General features: G+C 36.1%; 2 protein-coding genes across 2 annotated transcripts; both read right to left on the bottom strand.

Moving 5' to 3' along the window:
• Positions 1-2,670: 2,670 nt before the first annotated feature.
• LOC112142540 (olfactory receptor 2AT4-like) lies at positions 2,671-3,870 on the bottom strand. The gene has a single exon (XM_024265975.2). It carries the CDS (start codon positions 3,868-3,870, stop codon positions 2,866-2,868), a length of 1,005 nt encoding a protein of 334 aa, XP_024121743.1. The 3' UTR covers positions 2,671-2,865.
• Positions 3,871-7,021: 3,151 nt separating this feature from the next.
• LOC112142541 (olfactory receptor 1496-like) lies at positions 7,022-8,799 on the bottom strand. Its single transcript, XM_024265976.2, has one exon. It carries the CDS (start codon positions 8,698-8,700, stop codon positions 7,699-7,701), a length of 1,002 nt encoding a protein of 333 aa, XP_024121744.1. The 5' UTR covers positions 8,701-8,799; the 3' UTR covers positions 7,022-7,698.
• Between the last annotated feature and the right edge of the window lie 3,117 nt (positions 8,800-11,916).

The raw sequence follows: 11,916 nt of genomic DNA on the forward strand, positions 1-11,916 counted from the left end.
TTGGCTGGAGCAGGAAAACACTGTGACTGTCTCTTACAAAAATGCTGGGATTTAAAGTTTTTAAAAGTTTTCACCCAGAAATCCACACTTTATTTGTTATATGACAGGAATGGTTGGATAGTCATGAATCTTCTCTCCTCAGCTAAAATGAGATGTTTAGCAACCTATAAAGGGTTAAAGTGAACATTCAGTAGACTTTGTTAGATTTCTTAGAGCTTTTATTGTTTTCTTTTCATCCATCTGGCCATCTTCAAATTCAGAGATGGTGTCAGCTTAACTCTTAACCAACCAAAAATTTGGAACCGTTTGAAAGGGAATTCATGTGGGTGCCAAACTCGTCAGCCAGAGCCGCCAACAGACGTGCGGACATTGACAAACGTGTGTGTATTTTGTGAACTCGTGTTTTTCTTAAGTTTATTTAATATCTCCTGAGATTTTTGATTCTTCCTTGAAGAACCTTCACCTTGAGCTTGTGAAATATGAGTCTATTCCAACTGTCTGTTAGAGCAATAATTACTGGATTGCTAGGTTATAATAAAATGTAAATCTGCTTTAGCTCTTTTTCTAAAATTTTCCATTGTATAACCAAAACAAATTGCGTTTTAATTTATTTTTCTTGTGGCTCTTAGAAGAAATGTTTCCTCACAGACCTGGAAGCTCTTCTAATATAAGGCATAAACATTACTGAGACTTGATCTTCTGTTTTTTCTACATTTTAATTAAATAAGGTGATTGGATTGTTGTAAATCAAGCAATACATATCAAGCTAAATCCCTGTTCGATACACTGGTATGTATTCAAATCGAACTGTATTAATACTGCACTTTTCATTTACATCATAAACATTTTTTAATTAAAACAAAAATGTAGCACTGTCATGCCTGAGCTGCACTCAGCCCCTCCTTAGTGCCTTGCTGAGCTACTCTGATCGCTCATCTGCTTCACCTGTTCTGCCAGATACTTATACATTGCCTCTCCAGCCTTCCCCTGTCACATTCTTCATGGCCTCAAAGCCCAATGTTTGGATTCCTGGTCCTGATCTGGCATTCAGCCCTGAAATACCTGCTCTGCCTCCAGCTCTAAGCCTAAGTCTCACCTCACCCCTGGACATTAAGACTCCTCTGCAATAAAACTCTTAAACTTGCCCTCTGTTTTTGGCACTTTACTTGTGGTCCTCTTACAAACTGCTCTACACTCTCAATGAGCAATAGCATCAAGAGCAGGGGTCTGCAACCTGTGGCTCTTTGGCTTTAATGAAAAATGCTAACAATTGAATAAATAAGAGATCAGTTAATTAGATTTTCATTTCTGTTTAGATTTTTAACATGTCAAACTACTAAGCAAAAAAAGTTTAATTTACTGTCAGAAATTCGGTAGAAATGTTCTCAAAATCTGTTTTATAATTTAGTCAAAAAATACTCAAAGTTGTTTTTTTATTTTAGTAAATTACAGTAAAGCTGTTAAAGTTTTGAAAAAAAAAATAGTTTAAAATGACTATCTTGCATTTTTAATTCAACAAAAGCTGCTGCAGCAAGAGGACCTTTATTGACAAAGAGTGGGTTTTATTTTGAAAGGAACCAGTGTGCGCTGCTGTCAAAAGTAAAAGAAGTTACATATTGAATCACATTGTTATATATACAAACTTTAAGACACTGCTGTAATTCAATTACTATTTTTTTAAATGATCAAGTGCAACTGTGTGGCTCTTGTTGGGTTGTGGTCTGTTTAAAAAAAAAACAATTTCAGCTGAGACCTTCTATGTGAAGTTGCATGTTTTTTTTTCCCAGGCGTCCTCCCACAATCCAAAAACATGTGAGTGTGTGTGTGTGTGTGGCCCTGCAGCTTCCCTCAGCTTCATCCAGCAGTAACTGGGATAGGCTCCAGCAGCCCCATGACCCTGATAGGGATTCAGCAGGTTTTGAAGATGGCAAACAGAACATACTAAGCTATAATGACAATTACAAAGTTTAAAAATATAAATGTTCACAAACTTGATGTCTCAATGTTTATTGATCCCACATATTTAACATCTGTTGCGTTACATATGAGGCGCCAGTCATTTAGCAAAATAAAATAAATATTTCTTAAGTGTGTTTTACTGAGTTAACATTCATTTTTTGAGTTCTTGAAACAAAAATAAATAAATAGAGCTGTACATTTCGCATATTAAAGAAAAACCCACAGTCAAAATGAAATTGTTGGAAAACAGTAAAGTGCATTTACATCTTGTCTTATGGATGAAGTCATTGAGTTGCCACAATCATGGGAAGTTAGCTCCATCTGGTGGCTATGACCAGTTTTGATACTTCCACCAAAAAACAAAAATGATCTCCTTTTTGTTTAAGACATCAAATATTAACTTTACTGCAATTCCTAAGGAAAACGTTTTACTTTTAATTGTTTATATTTAGGTTATATTTGATCTGCATTTAGTTTTAGAAGTGGAGTTATTTACAGCTTAAGCAGTGTTCCTTTGTACATCTTTTAATAGCTTTTAACTACATTTACAGTTATTGTCATAAACAAGTCACAAAAAATCACATCAGTTTAAATAAGATCAAGAAGTCCAGGCAATAGATGTGTAGGAAACCCATATTCTGGTGTTACATTTGTGGACAAAATAAAATAATAGTAAAAATTGGCATTGACAACATGGATAGAAATGCACAATGAAAAACATCTGGAATTAGAAATATATTATCACAAGGATGAGAAATTAAATGGGTTCAAATTAGTAATTAAAGCAGCAAATCATTGTTATAAAGATAAATTATCTGCTTTCAGAATTCTTGTAGATTTAATTGGTTTCAAATTTGTCACAAACATTGGAAAAAGACATCCTTTTTAAAATCTTAATCAGATCTATTACTTCTGTGTTTTTAAGCCTTCAAACATTCTTGTTGATTTAGTTGGTAAAATTATAGTTTTTCTAACCAGTGCCAGTGCTCGAGTTTTGATCTCTTTAGTTTTCAAAGAATACACAATAGGATTGATGCAAGGTGGAAGACAAGAAGCCATAGACAGACTCAGGACTCTCTGATCTGGAGGGATCGCCCCCAAATAGAAGCCGATTGTAAAAATGACAAGAAGAGGAATGAAAAAGATAGCAACAATAATGATATGTTCAACACAAGTAGCCAAAGCTTTTAGGCGGCGGTCTAATGTCTTCATCCTGAACACAGTCACCAGGATGCTGACGTAAGACAGAACTATGAAGCTGAAAGGAACTCCGAGAGTCAAGATAGTGAGAAAAGAACCTGCGAACCAATGTATGGAATAATCATTACAGGCGAGCCTGAACACCGGCGCATAATCACAGAAATAGCTAAACACTCTGACGGAGTTGCAAAATGACAGTTTTGTTACTAAACTTATGATGAAGCTCATTACCCCCAAAGAAATAGACCAGGTGATGCTGATGATGCAGCACATGCTTCGCACTGTGTTGATGGAGTTGTGGCGCAAAGGGAAGCAAATGGCAACCAGCCGGTCATAGGCCAGAATAGTGAGCGCATAGGACTCCAGTGACGCACAAGCGTAATAAATAAACATTTGCATCAAACACAAGTTGAATGGGATAAAATTGTCCTGAACCAAAAATATTTTGATCATACCAGGAATGGTGCAAGTGTTGAGGCATAAATCAATCACTGCAAGGTTGATGACAGCCAGAAATTTTGGAGTGTGTAAGGATCGATTAATAACAATGACAATAATCAGTAAACCATTAAACAGTACTGTGACTACATAAACAAATGCCAAAAAGATGAAGTAGATGTTCACAGATGGAAAAGACTGAAATCCGATGATGTAGAAGCCTGGAGGATGAACGATGACAGAGCTGTTGAAAACCGTCCGCAGAAACAACATAGTTAAAATCAGCAGCTGGTGAAAAACGCTGGTTAGTCTGAAGAAAAGAAAAGATTTTATTTTTTGCTGTAAGTCTGAAAAAGTGTGAAGACTGTTAGAATTGAAGAGTGTTCAATAAACAGCAGCAGCTTACTGTGATGCTCTCCTCCAAAAACGGTGAGCAAATAGCCTGAAATCTGAGCTGCTTACATAAAAAATAAATCTCTGATCTCATGAGAAAACCTTATACCTCATAATGAGAGAGCTAATGTGAAATATCCTATTAATCCCAGTAATTTGATCCATGGAGAGCAACACTGTGATGAACTTGTCTTCCTTTCAAAACACATTTTAATTGTTACCTAAATGCTAATTAAAGTGTGTAATTTGTCCAAAAACTAATATAAACATTCGTAGAAGTTTACCACTTGTAAACTAAAAGCAAACCTACAAAGCTACATTAGACATACTTCAAAGTGCACTATAAACTTGAATTAAACTTGAAGCTTATTGTCAGTGAAACATGATTATACCAGAAATGTGTCTTTACGTGTACTTCTAAGTATACTTTTTTATAAACTAAAAATGGGACAATTTAGTCCCAAGAAGTATACTTGTTAATGAACTGCCTGTATACTTTTTGAGTGTACTTGGAACACTTGGGTATATTTAAGTATACCTTAACATATACGTACTTGAAGTATAGTTATTTTTGGTAAGGGGATGCATTAATGAATTCTTGTTCTGATAGTAGTTTTTATATTTTTTATTGACTCATCTTTTAGCATAAAAATATTATAAAAATATTTTAAATTCTGCTGGATTCAGGTCGCACCTATAAAACAAAAAGGTTAAAGGGCCTACACCATACAAAACTAACTGTTTGAGCTTTTAAGTGTATTTTAATGTTCATTCCTTACTATAAACAACCACAAAGCAGGATTTTTGAGCATTCCTCTAAAAACCTGCACTCTGAGCACCAGCCCCTTCCAACCCACGGAAACGAGTGGTTCTCATAAGTCAATGTAGGCAAGTGAGAACAGCCCCTTTGAGGAAGACTACGCTTTCAGCACTGACCCAGGCTAAAACAAACACCCATTTCCTCTGCAATGCTAGCGGTGATCAGCTAGCCTCGCGAGCTCCCCCGGCTCGTGCACGACATGCAGATGTCAGCTGAATGATCTCTATGATCATTTTGTGACTGAATGTCACCACAAAATGAACCCATTAGCCTTCAGTCTGTCTGTGCCAAATATTTGGAATAAACGGACTACTTAAAACAGAAACACAATTTGCGCATCCATTTGAAAACATTTAGATGTCTAATTACAGGTGAAACACAGACACACTACCGAAACCGGCTCTGATGATGTCATAAAATGGGCGGCACTCACAGGAAGCGAAAGGCGGAGCCTCAGAGATCGAGTCGTCTCACTTCCGGGTAGAAAAAGAGGTCACAAAAATAACTCACATTTCATAAATCATTTGTTTTTTTTATTGTGCCAAAGATAATATATGATCATATATAATGGATATAATCTACTCTGAAAGGCTTAAGAAAAGCATGGTCGACCCTTAAAGTTATTTACTGAAAAAATCTGTGAGTTAAAAAAAAAAAACACAAATAAAGAGTTGATAAAGAGGTTTTAGCCATTTAGAGATAAAAGTCATTGGGCCAAAAATGTACCATCATCACTAATGGGCTATGTCGAGAAGGCTTTTTATTACTTAAAAGGGTTTTCACAAAAGAACCTGCTGCAGTGTATGAATGTCTGTTACCGTGACAACTAAATAATATTAGATTTTAAAAAAGCTGTGTTAATGGATTTAGATTTATTTCTTTGCACAAGATAAAAATTTACTTTCTTCCCTGAGGACAGGTAAACAGAAAAAAATGGTGCCACCTAAGGGTCACCTGTTGATTTTAGTTGCATTTAGTTATTTTGCAATAGCAAGATCTAATGCTGCAGATCTGGTTATACGGCACATAGATACATCTACATCTGGCACGGATGTTGTCCAGTAGATAATGTTCACTACCCTGCATGAACATTGCATAAACTTTTGTTTGCATTTCCAAGCAACTAATCTGAATAAATCACAAAAGCATCAAATAATTGCAGAACTCAAAGTTTATTCTGTTCACTTGATCATTTTTAATGATACTAGCATTCTATGGACGCCAACAGCTGTAGGGGTTTCACAACATCTAATCTTCTACCAAAACAAAAAAAACATGTGGTATTAATTTTTCTGAGACACGTTCAGTATTTAAAACAAACCCAAAATATTGACTATCCGCAATTATGAATATTTTAGAATATAATGCAGTTATCAAACATGAATTCATAAAATGTAATAAACCTCACATCTCTGCCAACCTACTGTGTGAAATTCAGTTCAACAAATTACAAGATGATAAAACAGACAAAATATTCGAATATATTTTTGCTTGTGTCTATGAGTATCACTTTATATTTTTAATTTGATTTTTTTTTTCAATTGTTATTTTGGAAGCTACATGAAATGAAGAAGAAGAAAACCCAAAAGCTTGTAAAAATGTTCAGAGAAGATATACATATTAACCACAATTGATCATTTTCTGTGATTTACATGTGATTTATTTGAAAGTGGAAGATTATATCATCAGTTTCCAGAGAAAAAACATCATTCCAAAGCATTTAGCTGTAGATTTAGAAATGACTTCTTCAGAAGCATTTATGAGTTCCAAGCGCCATCTAGTGGTTCATGACTGATATTTACTGAAATAAATAAACAAAATAGACAAATGTTAACATTTAGATCAGTGCTGGAGCTTTTCAGTTTTGATTAGAAGTTTTTTTTTTTATTGAGGAAACACAGAAGTTTAGTTACTGAAGTAAAAGCCAGAAAGCTTTTGTTTAAAGTTCAGGTATTTGTACAAATCAGTCATGATAACAGTTATTTTAGGATATCACGATCAATCTTATAATATTTTTTGATATTTTATACCTTATCAGAAAAATCTAAATGACAATATATAATGTCGGAAATAAATTTATTTTAAATTATCCCTTAATCTATTACATTTCATTAAAGATAGAAAATGTTAAAATAAAAAAAAGTTATTTATAATCATAAATTAAGTATAAAAAGAACATTTTAGGATAAATATTTCAAAACATCCTGGGAAAAAAACACAGATGCTCCAAAATACATTTCAATAACAGCTTCCAAGTACAAATAATCCTAAAAAAAGAAAAAATTACATTCTTTTGTTTCTCAGTACAGAAATTTAGGACACTGAAAGACTAAATATTATTTCTCAAAGGCTCCACAAACCACATAGAAATATGTAAGAATAGCAAAACACATTTTATTAACGGTTCCTAAGAAAAAGTAGTGAGTAAATACAGTAATTATACTAAGCTTCAGCACTTCAAATACAGATCTTTCAGTAAAGTGTGAAAATGTTTTAGTTTAAAGTGGAAAATGAAGTTTAAATTAAAATTCTTTAGAAAATTTGAGAAAGTATTTTTTTTTATTATTTATTTATTTTTATTTTTTTTACGAAAATACAATTTTGTCAGGTAAAACAGAAGTTAACAAATAATTGTCTCTCATTCAACAACAACAAAAAAAGATCCATTGATTTTTAGTTGCATATAAGTATATATACATATATGCACTAAAATAAGCTGCAACTATCAATAATGCATTTTTGACATTGTCTAAAATATCAGAGTTTAAAGAATCTGGGGTATGCAGTAGATAACAAAAACTTTTTTTATATGACATAAGACATAAAAACTTTAGACACATGTTGTAATAACATAGTTATTTTAAACCTCTCACCTTAAAAGTAATGTATTATTTCCTTGTTTTGAGCACCACAATAATTCTTTCAGAATTAGTAGGAACGCTTCGTTTACTTTGTCTAATCAGTGCCAAAGCTCGAGTTTTAATCTCTTTAGTTTTCAAAGAATACACAATAGGATTGATGCAAGGCGGGAGGCAGGAGGCCAATGACAGACACAGAACTCGCAGGTCTGGATTAACCGGGCCCAAATAAAAACCGAGTGTGTAGATCACAAAAAAGGGAATGTAAAACACTGCAACAAGGATGATGTGTTCAGCACAAGTAGCCAAGGTCTTTACTCGATTAGTTTTCATTTTGAACACAGTCAGCAGGATGCTTATGTAAGACACCACAATGAAAGAAAGAGGCACTAAAATGTTCAAATAACTAAAAAACGTACCTGCAAACCACTGCATTGAGTTATCATTGCAGGCAAGCCTGTACACGGGCGCATAATCGCAGAAATAACTAAACACTGTGACAGAGTTGCAAAACGACAGTCTTGTCATCAAAGACACAGAATAGGCCGTCGCTCCCAGATTATAACACCAGGTGATGCTGATGATGCAGCACATGCTTCGTATTGTGTTGATGGAGTTGTGGCGCAGAGCGAAACAAATCGCCACCAATCTGTCATAGGCCAGAATCATGAGCGCATAGGACTCCAAAGGAGCAAAGACATAATAAAAATACATCTGCACCAGACACGAGTTGAATGGAACAAAATTAACCTTAAAAAGAAATGTCTTAATCATGCCAGGAATGGTGCATGTAGTAAAGCATAAATCCACCACTGCAAGGTTGATGACAGCCAGAAATTTTGGAGTGTGTAAGGATGGATTAATAACCACAATGATAATCAGTAAACCGTTAAACAGCACTGTGACTACATAAACAAACGCCAAAAAGATGAAGAAGACGTTCGCAGATGCAAAAGACTGAAATCCGATGATGTAGAAGCCTGGAGGATGAACGATGACAGAACTGTTGACAAGAGTCCGGAGAAATGACATAGTTAAAATCAGCAGCTGCTGTGAAACTCTTCTGTCTGAACAAGAGATCCTTATTAAAAATTCTGCGAGTTAAGGGACCCAAACAAGGGACCTCATCATCTCCATTAATAAGCTCTATGTGATGCTGCTTCTAAAACCACCAAGAGTATAGCAGAAAATCTCTGCAGCTTCCTGTAAAAATACAACTTCAGCCTGATCTCACGAGGAAAACGTCGACCTCGTAATGAGAAAGATCATTTGAAATGGACTATTATTCCCACTAATTTGATCCATGGAGAGCAAAGCTGTTATTAACTTCACTTGCTTTAAAAGAAAGCCTCTTATTGTTGTTTACTATACTGTTGATTAAGACTCAGTACCACATATATGCAAACACAAAGATGTGTGGGATCAGTGCAACACAAAGTTGTTGATGTATTTTTTTATTGTCTCTGTTTAATCATGCCATATGATTGGCTAACATGTGCAGCTAAATTTTTTTGAGCCGGTCATGTTAGCCACTCCAATGAAAATCAATGTTCCGTAGATAATTTAAGAAAAAACTGTGTTTCTGAGTATTTCTTTATTCCAATCATGTTGGATCATGAGCAGATAAAAACCAACAGTTTCAAAAAGCTCAGATTTGTGAGGCAACAACTGTCCATGGTCAGGCCGAAGTCTCCTTAGTACGCTCTAGTTCTGATGCACTTGTACACAAATAGATCCGCTAACGTCTTCATTCTGAGCTGAATCTGGCTCAAAACTGCACACTTGGATTACAAATTATGTTTTTGTGGCCATTAAGCCATTAAATGACCATTAAGTCACTTTGTTCTACATTTTCAAAATGTAGCTGTTAAATATAAAGAAATTGGAATTGGAAAATTGGACAGGACTACCAAAAAAATCCATCAGGAAACTGCAGCTTATTCAGAACTCTGCTGCTCGGGTTCTCACAAGGACCAAGAAAGTAGACCACATCAGTCCAGTTCTGAGGTCTTTACACTGGTTACCTGTCTGTCAGAGGATAGACTTTAAAGTTCTGTTACTGGTTTATAAAGCTTTGAATGGTTTAGCACCAAAATACATGACTGACCTCCTGACCCAGTATGTACCAGCCAGACCTCTCCGGTCATCAGGATCCGGTCTTTTATCAGTTCCTAGAGTCAGAACTAAACATGGAGAAGCTGCATTCAGCTTCTATGCTCCACAGATCTGGAATAGACTTCCCGAAAACATTAGATCTGCTGAAACACTCAGTGTATTTAAATCCAGGTTAAAGACTCACCTGTTCTCAGCTGCATTTGATTAATATGTATTCAAAAGTTTACGTCCGCACTTTTTATCTATGCTTGTTTTAAATTAAAATCTTTTTACTTTCTTTTAATTTTATTTTAATGATTTGAATGATGATGAATGACATTTTTACTATTTCTTTTGATTGTTTCTTTTAATGTTTTATGTAAAGCACTTTGAATTGTCTCTGTACATGAAATGTGCTATACAAATAAACTTGCCTTGCCTTGCCTTGCCTTGGAATATAGCACTGTCATATTTTTCTATACACAAATTACAAATTAAAGGGTAACCAAACCCTAAATCAACTTTTTTTTTGTTTATTGACCTTTATAAATGGGGCTTTAAAAGTGCTGTCTGTTGGTCATTGCCAAATTTCTGATAAATTAAAACAAAATTGTTTAATTATTGAAAATATAGTCAAAAACCATCTGTCTGCTGCCCCTAAAGGTTGAATCGGGGTATTACAGTGGAATTTTGTGGTTGGTCCTACCATGTAAGTTTCTGAAGTCTCACATCATGATCTGCACCTCCAGTAATGATAACAGTTCTGCCCCCAAGCTCCACCCCTCTGACTGGATTTTCACATTTCAGGTGTGGGTGGAGTCAGCCTCCAACTTCCCTGTTTGGTTACCCTTTAAACTTCTTTTACTTTTACTACAAGCGCAGCACATCCAAGTTCCATTCAAAATAAAATAGTCCTTGTGTCAAATAAGATATTCCTGCTGCAGATGACTTACTTGAATAAAAAATGCAAGAAAGTCAAAGATGACTTTTATTAAAATGACTTTGGTGCACCGTCACTCTTTCTTCTCTTTTATGATCAAATATAAACATGATGTTGATGTAGAATCCAGTTTTCAAAAAAAATTGACAGTAGAATAAAGACCATAACTTTACTCTAACATATCAAAAATATAAACTAAAAAATAAAACAAAATACACATTTTTTATTCCATTTGTTTGCATATTTCTTAAACGCCAAAGAGCCACACCGGAAAAATGAAAGAGTCTCATGTGGCTCCAGAGCCTCAGGTTGCAGACCCCTGTGCTATCCCAATTTTAGCTTGGTGTTGGCATAGCCCCTAACAACACCAAGCTAACATTAGCATGCCAAGCTATACCAATGTTAGCTTGGGGTTGTGAGGAGTCACAAGTTAGCTGGAGAGGGGTAAAAAAATTAATGATGTAAAATCAGGCTAACTTCCACTCCAACAGTCCCTCCCTCAATAAAGAAGATAACTTCTAATGAGCTCCTGCCGCTCTGCAGAAAATATGTCTAAAAATCGATACAGGCTTTTTGATTTTGGCTAAAAACTGCATAATCAGCATGAAAAGACCACTGTGAACAATTTTACAATTGAAAAAAATATATAGTTGGAGTGAAGTATAAAGCTTAGCATCTTCAATCACACTGTTATGCTGTCAGGCTAGGACAGACGAGGCGAAAGCGAGTGGATCCACGTGCAACCGTGTTTATTTTAAGTGAAGACTTGAAAAGGTAACGGGAAAACTGAAAGAGCGTTTACACGGGGTAAGGTAAAGGTGAGGCTTCACGGTGAGGAGTGGGGCGAAGGCAGGTTAAATAATAGGGGACTGATGGGCAAATGAAACACAGGTGCTGGTGATAACAGGTGAGGGAAGCTCCAGGTGAGGACTGGGGAAGGTGAGGTGAGAGCTCCCTCTGGTGGCAGAGGGAGGGAGCTCCAGGCTCATCATGACAGAGCCCCCCCCCTACGAGCGGCTCCGGAAGCGAGGGGGGGACCCAGATGAGGCAGAGACGGTTGACTCGGTGGAAGGCCGGGTGGCCGGTGAGGCAGGTGCGGCGGAGGGCCGAGGGACCAGGCGAGGCAGGTGCGGCCGAGGGATCCGGTGAGGCAGGCGAGGCGGGTGCGGCCGAGGGACCAGGTGAGGCAGGCGAGGCGGGTGCGGCCGAGGGAC

Source organism: Oryzias melastigma, linkage group LG14 (assembly GCF_002922805.2).
Source record: "Oryzias melastigma strain HK-1 linkage group LG14, ASM292280v2, whole genome shotgun sequence".
Classification (NCBI taxonomy): Eukaryota; Metazoa; Chordata; class Actinopteri; order Beloniformes; family Adrianichthyidae; genus Oryzias; species Oryzias melastigma.